This window comes from Trachypithecus francoisi, unplaced genomic scaffold (assembly GCF_009764315.1).
Source record: "Trachypithecus francoisi isolate TF-2019V2 unplaced genomic scaffold, Tfra_2.0 Lachesis_group19, whole genome shotgun sequence".
NCBI classification, from domain to species: domain Eukaryota; kingdom Metazoa; phylum Chordata; class Mammalia; order Primates; family Cercopithecidae; genus Trachypithecus; species Trachypithecus francoisi.
The window spans coordinates 31,565,377-31,582,991 of NW_022681464.1; the positions used below are offsets into that span (position 1 = coordinate 31,565,377).

The 17,615-nt window shown below is 44.1% G+C and overlaps 1 protein-coding gene across 4 annotated transcripts in view; it reads left to right on the plus strand.

The window, feature by feature from the left end:
- Positions 1-17,615, plus strand: part of OSBPL1A (oxysterol binding protein like 1A) — a 232,556-nt gene that overhangs the window by 27,894 nt on the left and 187,047 nt on the right. For 3 of the 4 annotated variants that reach the window (XM_033178095.1, XM_033178096.1, XM_033178097.1), the window contains exons 3-4: positions 1,151-1,236; positions 2,603-2,677. In XM_033178095.1, the coding sequence (XP_033033986.1) occupies positions 1,151-1,236; positions 2,603-2,677 (161 nt within the window). The remainder of the gene's footprint in view (positions 1-1,150; positions 1,237-2,602; positions 2,678-17,615) is intronic. The other variant, XM_033178098.1, reaches the window with a different exon arrangement.

Here is a 17,615-nt window from a genome sequence, read left to right on the forward strand (position 1 = left end):
GGATTTGATAGGGCTGTATTCACTACAGTCTGATTGGGAATTTGGGGAAGCTTTTGGGCTATCTCAGCTCTAAATAGTGCTCTGTATATGTTTTTTTGCTAAATTGAATTAGTTTTAGTTTTTGCAACATTCAGTTGTTTATGCCTTTCCTCAGCTCTACTGCTAGGATCTGACACTTAATTGCCTTTAACTTTGATCCTCTCTTTCACCTTGGCAACCCAATATCCTCAATAACTGAGACTTTATCTGCAGTCAGAGAATCCACTTTCTAGCACTATCTGTAGATTTCATAGCTTTCTGGATTGTATTAGTCCACTTTCACACTATTATAAAGAACTACCTGAGACCAGGTAATTTATGAAGAAGAGAGACTTAATTGACTCATAGTTACTCAGGCTTACCAGGAAGCTTGACTGAGAGGGCTCAGGAAGCTTACAGTCATAGTGGAAAGTGAAGGGGAAGCAGGTACAGCTTACCATGGCACAGCAGGAGAGAGAGAGTGAAGGAGGACGTACCACACACTTTCAAACCCTCAGATCTCATGAGAACTCACTGTCACCAGAATAGCAAGGGGGAGATCTGCCCCCATAATCCAGTCACCTTCCACTAGGCCCCTGCTCCAATTCAACATGAGATTTGGGTGGGGACAAATCGAAACCATATCCCAGGTGCTGCAGGAAATATTCTTTACTGACTCCTGTTGTGGTACAGGTGTACAGAGAGTTGCTGTGCGCTGCCTTCATCTCCTCCATCCACCCTCCTGATACAGGTTTTCAAAGAGAGTTGCTTGTTGTGAACAGTGTCAAGAAAACCCCTCTTGACCTGATGATGGCAAGATGATTAAAGACTCGGAGCCCTAGAGTCAAGAAGCTGCTAGAGATCATCTAGCTCGAATGTAACCCCCGTCCAGTCTCCCTCTACCCCTTTAGAGGTGAGGACATTGAGTCAGAAGGTGGCACCAGATCTGCACCTAGTGAGTTCTTGTCCTTTACACCCATTACACTTCTTACAAGGTCACGTACCTTGCCTCTCACTCATCAGCAGTGCTTTGCAAAGGAAAGTATTGAGGTCATTTGTTATGGAGAAGTTAATTTTGTTGTAAAATTACCTAAATATAATCTAAAAATACCTTATATTTTTCCATTTTTAGGAAGAAGTAAGTCTAACTTGGGCTGGACACCTCTACATCTGGCATGCTATTTTGGACACAGACAAGTGGTCCAGGATCTGTTGAAGGTCTATTTATGACTAATTTTTAATGACTACAATAAATATTATTGTTATGTAAATTTTTAGATGAAAGTCTTAGAAAAGCCACCTGAGCCACAGTGACTTATTTAAAGCAATAGTTTATCATTCAAGACACTTAAGTGTTCTTTATTGAATACATGAATTAGGTTAGCCTGGTTAATTAAAATTGTATGTTTAATCATTAGATTTTTATATTACTAGCCTTTAAAAATTATAAAAGTGAGCATATTAATGAAGATTTTATTTTCAGTTTTATGAGTGTGACAGTTGAAAAAATAACCAAAGCACACCCTAAATAATTAAAAAATAATGTCAATACACAAATAAAAATTAAAAAAAAACAGAAAAAAAAGTCACGATCTCTTAGCACTGCATTTAACGAGAATTGAGAGTTCATATTTCTTAATTCTATGATGAATAACTTCTCACATTCTGATATTTCTGAAATTTGGTTACATCTTACAATTCATCTGCACGTTTAAATAATGGCATCTTTTTTCCTGAAAACTTATTAAATTGATAATGGAGGAAATGTGATATTTCATTCAGAGATCATTCTCCTTTTATCAGTATGACTGCTTCTAAAGTAGAGTGAAGGTGTATGGATTTTTCTTTTTTAACCGAGACAAGGTCTCACTTTTTCACCCAGGCTGGAGTGCAGTGAGCCAAGATTACGCTGAGTGCAGTGGTGTAATCTCGGCTCACTGCAGCCTTGACCACCCGGGTTCAAGTGATCCTCCTGCCTCAGTCCCTCAGGTACTGGAGCTGTAGGCACGTACCTCCATGCCTGGCTAATGTTTTTTTATTTTTTGTAGAGATGGACTTTTACCATGTTGCCCAGGCTGGTCTCAGACTCCTGAGCACAAGCAATCTGCCTGCCTCAGCCTCCAGGTGCTAGGATTACAGGTGTTAGCCACTGCACCTGGCCAAGGTGTATAGATTTTTAATGAAAAGCACCTTTTTATTTTTTATTCCTCTACCTATCAGGTAGATGTTTACCTTTGAGGAAACCTACTACACACACACACACACACACACACACACACATACACACATATATATATACACACACACATACACACACACATGAGATAGAGTCTCGCTATATTGCCAGACTTGCCTTGAACTCCTGGGTTCAGGTGATTCTCCTGCCTCAGCCTCCCAAGTAGCTGGGACTATAGGCTCATACCACCATGTTGGCTTTTTATTTTTACTATAAATTTAATTTATTGTTAGTAGTGACCCCTGAACAGTATTAACAATTTTAATTTTTTAAGGCTTTAATGTATTTTGAAGGAATGATTTTCACCATTGTATATTTCTTGATATTTAAAGTGGTCATGTTTACTAGGCTGGTGCAGAAGTGAATGTGTTGAATGACATGGGAGACACGCCGCTTCATCGAGCTGCCTTTACAGGACGAAAGGTGAAAATCTTTCTATGTTCAATGTTTGTAAGTGAGGTGTTTGGAAGAGTAGTTACCATTGTTTTCTCTATTATAACCATCTGACCAGCAACTGGAGAAAGCCACACAATAAAATGTATACACCAGAACTTTGGGTCAAAAGGCCACAAGATCTTTGAGTCGGACAGTGAGGTCAAGTACTAAGGTCATGGAGACCCCCACTCTGTAGCATCCCTGTGAGGAGACCATTCTGTTTCTGCTTGTGTACTCCAGCCATGGGGAACTCCTGATTATTCTTTTTTTAAAAAACAACTTTATTGAGGTATAACTTACATTGCATAAAGTTCACCTGTGATATTGTGAAATATATATTTGGTCTTTGACCTTGTACACTAAAGATGTACAAAAAGATGACTGGCAACCCCTAGGTGGCTTCAGGATAGTGGCTGGTCACCAGAAAGACCAAGGCAGGACTAGGGGATTGGGACTTTCTACCCAACTTTGCAACCTCCAGGGAGGGTAGAGGGGCTGAAGGGGAAATTGGTCGCTACTGGCCAGTGGTTTAATCAATCATACTTATTTAATGGAGCCTCCATAAAAACCTGAAAGGACAGGGTTCTGGGAGCTCCTGGGTAGCTGAACATGTGGAGGTTCTTGAACGATCGCGCCCCAGCGAGGGCATGGGTGCTCCGTGCCCTTCCCCCACGCCTTGCCCTATGCAAGATGAAGGATCTTCATCTGTATCCTTTGTAATGTACTTTATAATAAACCGGTAAACGTGTTTTCCTGGGTTCTGTGGGCTGCTCTAGCAAATTAATGGAACTCCAACAGGGAGTTGTGGGGACCCTAACTTAAAGCCCATCAGTCAGAAGTTCTGGAGGTCTGGACCTGCAGCTGTGTCTGAGGGGTGGGGAGAAGGAGAAGTCCTGGGACTGAGCCCTCACCTGTGGGCTTGATACTATCTCTGGGTAGATAGTGTTGGAATTGAATTAAAGGACATACAGTTGGTGTTTGCTGCAGAACTGATTGCTTGCTTGGTGGTGGGGAGAACTGCCCCCATCCACATTGGACCACAGGTCTTCAGTGTTGCTTGCTGTGGTAGGAGAGCAGAGGAAAAGCATGATTTGATCACATATTGTAAGTGTGCATTTTAGTGATTTTTATACATTTACACAGTTGTGCGATATCATAAAAATCCAGTTTTAGAACATTTGTTACCCCAGAAGTTTCCTCATGCCTGTTTAGATTCATCCCCTGTCCCTTTCCCATGCTCCAGGGTACCACTGATTTGTTTTCTGTCTCTAGATATTAGATATTTGCCTTTCCTAAACATTCTTTTTTTTTGAGACTGAGTCTCGCTCTGTCACCCAGGTTGGAGTGCAATGGCGCGATCTTGGTTCACCTCCGCCTCCTGGGTTCAAGCGATTCTCCTGCCTCAGCCTCCTAAGTAGCTGGGATTACAGGCATCTGCCGCCATGCCCAGCTAATTTTGCATTTTTAGTAGAGATGGGGTTTCACCATGTTGGCCAGGCTGTTCTCAAGCTCCTGACCTCAGATGATTTCCACCCACCTCAGCCTCCCAAAATGCTAGGATTATAAGTACGAACCACCGCACTCAGCCTAAACATTTCTTGTAAATAGTACCATACAAACTTTTGTGTCTGGCTTCTTTAATTTAGCATAATGTTGTTGCGGTTCATCCATGCTGTAGCATGTATCAGTAGTTTGGTCTTTTTTATGGCTGAATATTCCAGTGTATGGATACGCCACCTTTTACTATCTGTTCAAGTTTTATTGAAACGACTATCTTTTTGCATTGTATTGCCTTGATACCTTTGTTGGAAATCAACTGACCATAATTTAAATGTTTCTGTTTTATTTTTTTCTTTTTTCTTTTTTTTTTTTTTGAGACAGGGTCTCGCTCTGTCACCCAGGCTGCAGGGCAGTGGCACAGTCTCGGCTCACTGCAGCCTCTGCCTCCCAGGCTCAGGTGCTCTTCCCATCTCAGCCTCCTGAGAAGCTGGGACTACAGGTGTGTGCCACCATGCCTGGCTAATTTGTTGTATTTTTAGTAGAGACGGGGTTTCTCCATGTTGCCCAGGCTGGTCTCAAACTCCTGGGCTCAAGTGATCTGCCCACCTCAGCCTCCCAAAGTGCTGAGATTACAGGTGTGAATAACTAAGTTTTGATATTAAACAGTGTAAGTTCTCTAAATATCTTCTTTTAAAAAGTTACTTTGGGTATTCTCAGTCCTTTGCATTTCATATAAGTTTTGGGATCATCTTGTCAGCTTCTATAAAAACATATATTGGAATTTGTATGGAGATTGTATTGTCTTGAATCTATAGGTTAATTGGTAGAGACTTGCCATCTTAATATGGATTCTTCTAATCCATGAGTATGAAACCTCTTCATTTATTTAGATCTTCTTTAATTTATCTCAGCAATGTTTTGAAGCTTTTTTTTCTTTTTTCTTCTTTTTTGAGACAGGATCTCACTCTGTCACCCAGGCTAGAGTGCAGTGATGCAATCGCAGCTCTCTGCAGCCTCGAGGCTCCAGTCGTCCTCCTACATCAGCCTCCTGAGTAGCTGGGACTGCAGGTGCACACCGCAATGCCTGGCTGATTTTTGTATTTTTTGTAGAGATGGAGTTTTGCCATGTTGTCCAGGCTGGTCTCGAACTCCTGGGCCACCCACCTCAGCCTCTGAGTGTTGGGATTACAGGCATGAGCCACCACGCCTGGCCTGAAGTTTTCAACGTAGAGATCTTGCAGTCCTTTTGTTAAATGTATTAACCAGCCTGGCTTTCATCTGTGGAATCTGGAGTGAGTCTGGCCAGCTAATATCTCTGCTGAGTTAAAAAAAAATTTTTTTTCAATTGTTTGTTTTAGAGACAAGTCTCACTATATTGCCTAGGCTGGACTTGAACTCCTGAACTCTAGTGATCTTCCTACCTCAGCCTCTCGAGTAGCTGGGACTGTAGGCATGCACAACTGCGCCTGGCTTTCAGCATAGTATTTTAGGATTCATGCCTGCATCTGTGTAGCCTAGTGGTGAGCCCGTGTTTGGGCAGCAGCAGGCTCCATTACTCAATCCCCTTAGGCTTCTGCGCTCTGCCCTGGATCTGTGTGTAGGCTGGAGAGTGCTTTCAGAGTCCGGGCATTTCTCACTTCTTCCTCTGCTCTGACTTTTGCAAGGCCCCCTCTCCTTTCTCCTGCAGATGTGTGGAGTTTCCCAGCAGCCTGGGGTACCTGGGAAGCTTACCTACTCCTACTCCAGTTCTTTCGTTTTCAGGGTAGTCTTGTTAAGTTTTAGGCTGTTTTGCCATTTGCTTGTGTGGTAGGCAGAATCATGGCCCTCCAAAGACATCCACGTCCTAATCCCCAAAACTTGTAAGTATGTTAGGTTACACAGCAAGGGGAAGTTAAAGTTGCAGATGGAGTTGAGATGGCTGATCAGCTAACCTTAAAATAGGAAAATTATTTTGGATTATCTCGGTGGGCCCAATGTAATCACAGGTGTCCTTGGAAGTGTAAGAGAGGCTGGATATAGTGGCTCAGGCCTGTAACCTCAGCAGTTTGGGAGGCCAAGGTAGAAGGATCACTTGAGCACAGGAGTTTGAGACCAGCCTGGGCAACATAGGGAGAGCCCCATTTCTGAAAAAACGGAAAAAAAAAAAAAAAAAAAAAAAAAAGCCTGGTGTGGTGGTGTGCATCTGTAGTCCCAACTGCTCAGGAGGCTGAGGTTGGAGAATCACTTGAGACTGGAAGGTTGAGGCTGAAGTGAGCCATGATTTCACCACTTCACTCTAGCCTGGGTGACAGAGGGAGACCCTGTAAGAAAGAAAGAAAGAGAGAAAGGAAGGAAGGAAGGAAGGGAAAAGAAAAGAAATAGCTGGGTGTGGTGGCGTACTCCTGTAATCTCAGCTACTTGGGAGGCTGAGGCAGGAGAATCACTTGAACCCAGGAGGCAGAGGTTGCAGTGAGCCAAGATTGTGTCATTGCATTCCAGCCTGGGCAACAGAGCAAGATTCAAAAAAAAAAAAGAAAGAAAGAAAAGAAAAAGAAAAAGAAGTGTAATAAGAGGGAAATGTGCCTATGAGAGAATCATCAGAGAGATACAGTGTTTCTGCCTTAGAAACTGGAGGAAAGGGGGCTGTGAGCCAAGGAATGTGGACAGTCTCTAGCAACTGGAAAAGCAAGGAAATGAATTCTCCCTCAGAGCCCTTGCAACACCTTGATTTTTCCCAACGAGACCCATTCTGGACTTCTCAAATACGGAACTATGAGGTAACACGTTTCTTTCTGTTGTTTTAAGCCACCGAGTTTGTGGTCATTTGTTATAGCAGTGGTGGAAAGCTAATACACTCTAATAGAAACAGCAGCCTCACGCTAGCAAGCATGTAGGTGTTCTCATTTGTTTTCTGCTGTATTTGCTACTTTTACTGGGTTTTTGCCTTTTGTTTTAAATCAAGTCATTTCCCTCTGGCAGCAAAACTGCTGGGTTTCACTGCCAGGCCTGCCCGGGTCAGACTTGTTTGGGGAAGTGGGAAGGAGTAATAGCCTGTGACTAGAAAGCTAAAGACTCCAGTGTTCTTCCTCCAAGTTCCTGCCATTCCTCTGGAGTAACTGCCTCTCAGTTTGTTTGTTTAATGGATATCCAGCACCACGAAATGGTTCGTTTTGACAATTTTGTCCAGCTTTATGCTCATCTTTTCAGCATAACAGTTCTGTTATCCTTTCATAGCTAAAAGTTTCTTTACCCCATATTAATGTTTTTTTGACTATTTAAATGATATGCAAAATTAACCATGACATAGAGTGTATTTCTTGTATATTCTAGTTGTTGACCGTAGTCCAACATGATACCTAAAGGTTGTTTCATAATCACGATTGGAAGCTTTATGTGAATTTATCACGAGTTAAAGAACAAGTTTATTATTATATTGTTTCACACTTCATTATTCTAATGACTAAATTTAACTATGTTTAATACATTACCATGAGTCGATTCTGTATGCTAAGCATGTTTGAATTAGTGCATTTTATACCACTCTAGTCTATTTGTTCATAAATTGATACTTGTGAACCAGATATGGAGTCTTAAGCTGAGAACCTGTTATAATAAACAAAGGTTGTGGTTAATTTCTATGCTTGACTTTGTGGGGTTTCAAATATGAGCTGCAGATGGCTCGATGTGCCTGACTACGTGAACTACTTGTTGTCTCCCTCTGTAGTCTTGTATTGCTCATTCTTTTCTATATACTTAAGAAAATTCTATTGTCATCTATTTCTGCATAGCCCAGATCTACCCATTCAAAGTGCCGCTCAAATGTAATATCCATAAATTCTTTCCTAACATCTTGCAGCTGGAAGGAAACTCTACTCTTCCAGGTTTCCTGGGCACAGTATAGCACTTTTATTCATCTTCTACCTTGTGTTAGTGTTATTTTTGTCTGTGTCTTTTTTTTTTTTTTTTTTTTTTTTGAGATGGAGTCTCCCACTGTCACCCAGGCTGGAGTGCAGTGGCACGATCTCGGTTCACTGCAATCTCCACCTCTCAGATTCAAGTGATTCTCCTGCTTCAGCCTCCTGAGTAGCTGGAATTACAGGCGTATGCCACCATAGTTTGTATTTTTAGTAGAGACAGTGTTTCACCGTGTTGGCCAGGTTGGTCTCGAACTCCTGTCCTCAAGTGCTGTCAATCCCAAAGTGCTGGGATAACAGGAGGGAGCCACTGCACCAGCCTGTTGTCTGTGTCTTAACTCTGCTACTAAGTCGCATTAATCTCGCTAGCAAGGAATTATCATGTTTTGCTTTTTGTGTCCTCCATGAACACAAGATAAGTTTTACCTCTCAGCTCTGTAATTACCTAGATTGAATAAGTTCATTTATCTGTGTTCAGCTCTTTACATATTTGGCCATTTCTGCTATTTTCTTGAACTTTGAACATGAGACCATGTTAAACTGGGCCTTAGTTTGACATGAACATCAGCATATATACAGTAAGTCCTCACTTAATGTCAATGATAGATTTTTGGAAACTAACTCTTGGATAAATGATGTATAAGGAAACCAACTTTACCATAGGCCAATGCATATAAACAAGAGTTAAGTTCCTACAGCATAGTTCTAGTCGCAAAAAAAAAAAAAATCACGGGCCGGCGCGGTGGCTCAAGCCTGTAATCCCAGCACTTGGGAGGCCGAGACGGGCGGATCACGAGGTCAGGAGATCGAGACCATCCTGGCGAACACAGTGAAACCCCGTCTCTACTAAAAATACAAAAAAAACTAGCCGGGCGAGGTGGCGGGCGCCTGTAGTCCCAGCTTCTCGGGAGGCTGAGGCAGGAGAATGGCGTAAACCCTGGAGGCGGAGCTTGCAGTGAGCTGAGATCCGCCACTGCACTCCAGCCTGGGCGACAGAGCGAGACTCCGTCTCAACAAAAAAAAAAAAAAAAAAAAAAAAAAAAAATCACTGCCAGGCATGGTGGCACATGCCCATAATCCCAGCACTTTGGAGTGCCGAGGCAGGTGGACTGCTTGAGCCCAGGAGTTCAAGACCAGCCTGGGCAACATAGGGAGACCTCACTTCTACAAAAACAAAAATTAGCCAGATGTGGTGACATGCACCTATAGTCCCAGCTACTTGGGAGGTTCAGATGGGAGGATCACTTGAGCCCAGGAAGTTGAGGCTGCAGTGAGCCAAGATCATGCCACCACACTCCAGCCTGGGCAGCTAAGTGAGACTCTGCGTCAAAAAAGAAAAGAAAAGAAAATTACCACACTTCTAAATGAAGAGCAAACACTTCTAATATTAAACATTGAAATAAATGTGAGCTATTCATACATTTAGAAAGATTAGTAAAAACAAGCAAGATAATTATTTACCCATTGATCCCAGTTCAGGTACGAGGGTGGCTGGAACCTATCCCGGCAGCTCAGGGAGCACAGGGAGATCCAGGCCTGGACAGGATGCATCTTGTCACAGGGCCACTCACATACGCACCCACATTCACACTGGGACAGTTCAGACACACTCATTCACCTGATATGCACACTTCAGGATGTGGGAGGAAAATAGTACCTGAGATACCTGCACACAGACACGAGGAGAACACGTGAACTCGACACAGACAGTGGCCCTCTCCAAGAATCGATTTTTTTTCTTGTGAACATAGCAATGAAACGATGTTGAATGAAATGGTGTTGTTTGAAGATCTGTTGTATTTTCTTAACTGTTATCTTAGAAAATAACACTTAGCTGAAGTTACATGATTGTGTTACGTAGGAAACATTAAAAAATGTATGTGCTCATTATCTAAGCATGATTGAATTATGCAAAGAGTTTAATTTCTAATCGTTCTCATGATAAGAATCAATTTATCTAATTTCTATGTGATCATTTACCATGAAGATAATTTTAAAATATCTTATGATCCTGTGATTCAGTAAGGAGAATGTTCAGTTGAAAAGGGATTTGGTTTTTTATAAGGCAGTTTAAACTCTTATCCTGTGGAATATTTTAAAAATGCAGCTCCCCAGCCTGGCACGGTGGCTCATGCCTGTAATCCCAGCACTATGGGAGGCCGAGGCGGGTGGATCACCTGAGGTCAGGACTTCAAGACCAGCTTGGCCAACATGGTGAAACCCTGTCTCTACTAAAAATACAAAAAAATTAGCTGAGCCTGGTGGCGGGCACCTGTAATCACAGCTACTTCAGGAGGCTGAATCAAGAGAATCACTTGAACCTGAGAGGCAGAGGTTGAAGTGAGCCGAGATTGCACCATTGCACTCCAGCCTGGGTGACAAGAGCGAAACTCTGTCTCAGAAAACCAGACCAAACCAAAACAAAACAAAATGCAGTTCCCCAAATTTTGAGGGACCTTTGGGCTTTTCTTGGTACATTAGTGCCCCCTAGTGTTCTTTGGTAACAATCAGAATACTATAATTTTAAAATACATTGTTTAGTATTTGTTCCTTAGGTAAAAGTACTTTACCTTTCAGATGCAGTTAGAATTCTAAAGTTTTTATGCCTTTTAGAATCAAATTAAAATAGGAATATGGTATGGATAATGAATATTTGGATTGTTGCACTGACCTTTTAGCAGAATTGAGAGTACTTTTTTTCAAATTTTTGTTTATTTATTTAGATACAGGATCTCACTCTTTCACTCATGCTGGAGTGCAGTGGGGCCCACATAGCTCACTGCAGCCTTAAATACCTGGGTCCAAGAGATCCTTCCACCTGGAACTACAGGCGTGCACCACTGTACCTGGCTAATTTTTACAAATTTTTTGTAGATACAGGGTTTCACTCTGTTGCCCAGGCTGGTCTCGAACCTTAAGCGATCTTCCTACCCCAGCCTCCCAGAGTTCTGGGATCACAGGATCACAGGCATGAGCCATCATGCCCAGCTGAGAATGCTTGTAAAACACATGCATGCTTCCAGAGCCAGGTGTAGTAGCTCACACCTACAATCCCAGCTACTCAGGAGGCAAAGGCAGGAGGATCACTTGCAGTCAGGAATTAGAGGCCAACCTGGGCAACATAACAAGACCCACCCCCCCACACACACCATATCTCTCTCTTTCTCTCTCTGTCTCTGTCTCTTTCTCTGTAGACACGGGCTCGCTCTGTCGCCCAGGCTGGAGTACAGTGGTGCAATCTCAGCTCACCGCAACCTCTACCTCCAGAGCTCAAGCGATCCTCCTGCCTTAGCCTCCCCAGGAATTAGGACTACAGGCGTGTGCCACTGTACCCAGCTAATTTTCTGTATTTTTTATAGGGACAGGGTTTTGCCATGTTGCCCAGGCTGGTCTGAAACTCCTGGGCTCAAGTGATCCACCTGCCTCAGCCTCCCAAAGTGCTGGGGTTATAGGCGTGAGCCACTGTGCCCAGCCAAGACCCATCTCTAAAAAACTCAAAGCTGTTACATGGCATGTGCTTGTAGTCCCAGCTACTCTGGTGGCAGAGGCAAGAGGATTGCTTGAGCCCCAGGAGTTTGAGGTTGCAGTGAGTGAGCTATGATGGCACCACCGCACTCCAGCTTGGATGACAGAGCAAGACCTTGTCTCTAAAATAGTAAATAAACAAATACAATAAATGCTTCCTACGTTCTGTGTCTCAGAAATTCTCTATCTCTCACCTAACATACAGAATATATGTATAATCCTGGGCTTTAGGATTTCCTGGGAGACTATTTCTTATGTTTATGTATTGAAGGCCTACTGTGTGTCAGGCGATGCCCAGACAACTTGACACGTATTGTTTCATTTGATGGAAAATGACTATCTCGAAATATCTATGTCATTTGTTCTAGATTGGTTCTCAGGGAAGCCGAGATGGAGATGAGTGGACAGCAGGTTTATGGAATGCTTGTGGCATCACAGCTGTGGAAGGGGGTGGGGAAGAAGTGGACAGGAGTGGACAAGTAGTGCTGCAGACTCAAGCGATGCCTCAGCCTTCCTGCTGTGTGCGAGGCTTTGTAGAAGAGATGATGCTTCAAAGTTGTCCCTGTTGGGGATGACAGGCCAGGTCTTGATGCCCTAGAACAGTAAGTTGTGGATACAGGCTGCTCTGGAAACCCTTGTCCCTGGAGGTCTGAGCCCCTGGATACCACGCCCTTCTTAGAGTTGCTGCCCTTGTCCATTTACTTTAAAAATTGGACAAGAGAATACCAGGAGACACCTAAGTTTCTCATCTGTATGCTAAACCTGTTCTTCCACGTGCATCTCCATTGCATACAGCCCTACTTTTTTCTGCTGATCAGGTTCAATTACTTCTGCTAAGATGGTGACTATTCTTGCCTGCTGGTCCTTGGACGCAAGGACCCCAATGTTCAGGCAGCCTTTGGTGCCTCTTAGCATATGAATCAGAGCATTATCTTTAGGTATGGAATAAGCTGCCCCAAAACCTGTTGAAGCCAACCAGCACTGTGCTCCCTTCTTTTATGGGAAGTGCAAGATGCAGTAATTTATTCTTTCCTTCTGAGGAAGTGTCTTGTCATTGCCCAGACCAGTGAACTTATAAAAATGTACTGACATGGAAAAGCCCCTGAATTCTTCCTAAGTTTTACCTCCCACCCTCTGGATCAGATATGTCTTACCAAGGCCTTGAACATTCTAGCCTCGCAGAAACCTCTTCTCCGGGTTCTGTTAGCATGATGTTATGAAAGGAAATTAAATTTTGGGACCCCAAACTCATTTAGCCAAAGGGAAAATCAAGCTGGGAACTGGGTCATGCAAACTTGCCTCCCCCTTTTGATTCCTAAATTAGATGGCTACAAGATGAAAAGCTACACACCTCCCCCATATTTTGCTCACAAGGAAATGCCTAGTGAGCAGTGCAAATTGATAGCTTATCTTTACAGGTGCAGTCACCCCGGCCCACCACACACACATGCATATCTGACTATTCCCCACCCCATTTTGTCTGTGTTACGTAGAATGCAGATTCCCTACATTTTTCTTCTGCCCCATTTGTTTATGTCATCTTATGTAAAAAAAAATGCAGATTCACGGAGCCAGACAAAGGCATGAGTATTTTTTCCTACCCACCCCTTACCTGAAAATTGTGTACTTCTCAATATCCTGCCCTTTCCCCTTTACATTTGGAGCCCTCAAAAATCATCTTCAGAGAAAGTTGCCTGTCTCCTGGGCGTGTGTCCTTAACTTTGGCAAATAAATCTAAAATGTTTGAGACTTGTGTCTCATCATTTTTCTTGCTTGACAATGTTATTGGTAAGTGGACCAGTGTGATTTGCTGCCGGATTCCCAGAAGGCATGAGGCAAGCTGTACATGTATACTCTTGTCCATGTGAATCTAAACTGTCTTTGATGTTTTTTCCTAATAGGCATAGAAAAGGTACATTTGCCCTATCAGTTGCTACATACCATGTACCTGAGGTGGCAGAGTGGCTATAATTGGGGCACTATTTGGTTGAGTTTGTGGAAGTTCACTGCCATCCTCCACATTCCATCTGGGTTTTATACTGACAGATGAGTGAATTAAATGGAAGTATGATGGGGCCATGGCCCCTGCATTCTCTTAGGTTTTTAAGGGTGGCACTGATTTCTGCCATCCTTCCCATATGGGCTATTGGTTTTGATATGTCTTGGCCATGGCTGGGGGTGGGTAGCCACTTGCATTTGGCTCCTATACAACAGAGCAAGGAGGCAATGTGAGGGTTGCGCCAACAACTAAGTGTGTCTATTCCAATTTCATATTCAGGGACTGGGAGAATGTCCACTAGGTGTATTTCTGGACCCAACCAGCGCATGCATCGCGAGCCAGAGCTCAGCCAGGGGAAAATCTCACTCCCACGCACGCCCCCTTTCTAACACAGGGGGCTCTGACCCTTTGGATCGCTTGGTGTCAGTGCCAGCTCGGACCTTAGATCTAACAGCTTGTGAAATGTCTTGGTGTGCCCCTTTCCCCATTGCCCAGTTTCTTGAGTAAATGATCATTGGTCTCTTTGGGAATGGTCTGGAGAACTCATGACAGTGCATGTCTGCTTTGGTGTTGCAGTCTTTCCCTGGAGGATCTGGCCTCTCCTTCAGTAAATAGCTCTGTGTCCAAAGTTGACTCAAGTCCAGAAACTGGACAAGGCATCATAACCTTTTTTTTTTTCCTTCATCTTTTGAGAGGGAGTCTTGCCCTGTTGCCCAGGCTGGAGGGCAGTGGTGCTGTCTCACTGCAACCTCTGCCTCCCAGCTTCAAGCAATTCTCCTGGCTCAGCCTCCCAAGTAACTGGGATTACAGGTGTGTGCCACCACGCCTGGCTAATATTTCTTTTTCTTTTCTTTTCTTTTTTTTTTTTTTTTTTTGAGACAGAGTCTAGCTCTGTCGCTCAGGCTGGAATGCAGTGGCGTGATCTCAGCTCACTGCAACCTCTGTGTCCCGGGTTCAAGCAATTCTTCTGCCTCAGTCCCTGAGTAGCTGGGATTATAGGCTCACACCACCACACCTGGCTAATATTTGTATTTGTAGTAGAGACAGGGTTTCACCATGTTGGCCAGGCTGGTCTCAAACTCCTGATCTCAGGTGATCTGCCTGCCTCGGCCTTCCAAAGTGCTGGGATTACAAGCGTGTGCCACCGCGCCCAGCTGGTATGACTTTTAATGGGGAGACTCTCTTCTGCTTCTGACCTTTCACCATTGATATCTTTTGGTGGTACAGATTGAGTTGTACTGGGATGGGTCCTAGCATCAGGGAAAAAGAAATCGTCCCCAGTAAGAGATGTCAAGAGGCCAGAAGTGCCATGGAAGACAGGTTTTTGTTGTTGTTGTTTTTTGTTTGGAGATGGAGTCTCGCCCTGTTGCCCACGCTGGCTGGAGTGCAATGGTGCAATGTCAGCTCACTGCAACCTCTGCCTCCTGGATTCAAATGATCTCCTGCCTCACCCTCCCGAGTAGCTGGGATTACAGGTGGCTGCCACCATGCCCAGCTATTATTTGTATTTTTAGTAGACATGGGGTTTCACCATGTTGGCCAGACTGGTCTCAAATTCCTGACCTTGTGATCCTCCTGCCTCGGCCTCCCGAAGTGCTGGGGTTACAGGCATGAGCCAGTGCACCCAGCCTGGAAGGCAGGTTTTTAATAAGTGGGCATGCTAGATTGGATATAGTATGAAGTCCAGAAAACATTCTGGGTAATTAAATTCCATGGAAGGGCCTAGAGGACACATCATTTACCAAAGCAGAAGAAATTGCTGGTGAGAAAGGCACCAGCCTCACTGAGCAGCTCCCTGGCAATTCCCCTCCATGGTCTAGGGCTGCTGTGAGAATGCCACCGTGAACCTGAGTTCACTGACAGCAAGGGGTGGTGTGGGGAAAGTGATTAGACCCCAAGGCAGTAAAAGCCAGGAGAGGCAGCACTTAACCATCAGGAGCCGGGGGGCACAGTTATGGTAATGAGTGGCAGGTTCCGAGGGGGAACAGCGGGAGGGCTGACCTGTGGATTAAGGAAACAGTTAATAGAGCCCAGCATTCCGAAGGGCGAAGTTAGATGGACAAATGGGAGCAGATACTACTTTCATCATCTTTTTCTTTTTTTTTTTTTTGGTAGATTGAGAAACTGCTGCCTCGTACTACACTGATGTCATTATACAGCTAATGGATGCTCAATTCTGTTTCTTCTTTTTTCTCTCCTTTTTCTCTTAGAGTTTGGCTGATTTCTGCTGACTTGTCTTCAATTTGACTGAACGTTCCTCAGTGGTGCTCTGATGTCTACTGATGAGCCCATTGAAGGCATCCTTTATCTCTGTTGCTATGATTAGTTGTTGCTATGGCTACTTCCAGTGCACCTCAGGCTTCACCTTCCTTCCATTTCCAAATTTGGTATTGCCTCTGCAGAGGGCACAAGCTGATTCGCTGGGAGATGGTTCCCCTGTGTTTCTGCTTCACCCTCAGCCTTAGGCCTGCGTTGTGTGCCTCAGTGGTTCTCTCAACACTTTGGCTTCTGCCCACTATGAGACCGCTGTTGCCTATTCTCAGTACTTGCTAGTCTTGGGGTAGAAGTAGAGGATGTGGGCTGGGGGTTCTCTGTTGTCTGGGTCCAGCCTCCATCCTAGACCTGTGTCCTTGCTTAAGGGGCAGGAGTCCTTGAGATGGTTCTTTACCACTTCCAGAGGCACCTACTTTTAATAGTATTAGCTCTTACTTGAGTTTTTTTTTTTTTTAACCTCCTGTTTATAGGTAACATATTGATGCCACTAATTGTTGTTTTGTTTTTCTGTTGGCTTATCTCTGGAAGATAAGCATTTTGTTCTGCTCTTTGTCTCTCCCATTCTTTTTGTTTGTTTGTTTGTGAGACACGGTCTCACTCTGTCACCCAGGCTGGAGTGCAGTGGCACAATCACGGCTCCCTGCAGCCTCGACCTCCTGGGCTCAAGCAGTCCTCTGACCTTAGCCTCATAGCTAGGACTACAGGCTCATGCCACCATGCCCGCCTAATTTGTATACTTTTTGTAGAGACGAGGTTTCGCCATGTTGCCCAGGCTGGTCTTGAACTGCTGGGCACAAGCGATCCCTGCCTGAGCCTCCCAAAGTGCTGGGATTACAGGCGTGAGCCACCGTGTCCGGCCTGTTTCTCCCATTCTTAATTCTTGCCAAAGCCACTTCACCTTTTTCATTGTCTTAGCCTATTACTAGATTTTGGTTAAATAATTGAGTTTATATTATTCTGACTGTGCTAGCTTGAGCCACTTAGGATCCTATGTTTGTTTGTTTGTTTTGTTATAACTCCTTAATTTTTCTGGAGTTAACAATTGCAGGCTGGGCACGGTGACTCGTCCTATAATCCCAGCACTTTGGGAGGCTGAGATGGGCCGATCACCTGGGGTCAGGAGTTCCAGACTAGCCTGGCCAACATGGTGAAACCCCATCTCTACTAAAAATGCAAAAATTAGCTGGGCGTGGTGGCATGCTCCTGTGATCCCAGCTACTCAGGGGGCTGGGGCAGGAGAATTGCTTGAGTCCAGGCAGCGGAGGTTGCAGTGAGCTGAGATCGCGCCATTGCACTCCAGCCTAGGCGACAAGAGCACAACTCTATCTCAAAAACAAAAACAGAAACAGACAAACAACAACAACAACAAAAAAATTGCATGGGGTTTCTTAGTTTAGTTCTTTTTCTCGTCACATAATTTTGAAGTCTTTGTAAGAGCTCCAAAGATCTTTTTATTGTCTTTTACTATGATCATGTATGTCATGTAATTACCACTTCTGGGAGCAGCTCTCCTGATTTTTTATGTCTTTTTTTTTTTCTTTTTCTTGAGACGGAGTCTTCTCTCTGGCCCAGGCTGGAGTGCGGTGGCGTGATCTTAGCTCACTGCAACCTCCGCCTCCCAGGTTCGAAGGATTCTCCTACTTCAGCCTCCTGAGTAGCTGGGATTATAGGTGTGTGTCACTACACTCAGCTCATTTTTCCATTTTTCAGTAGAGACGGGGTTTCGCCATGTTGG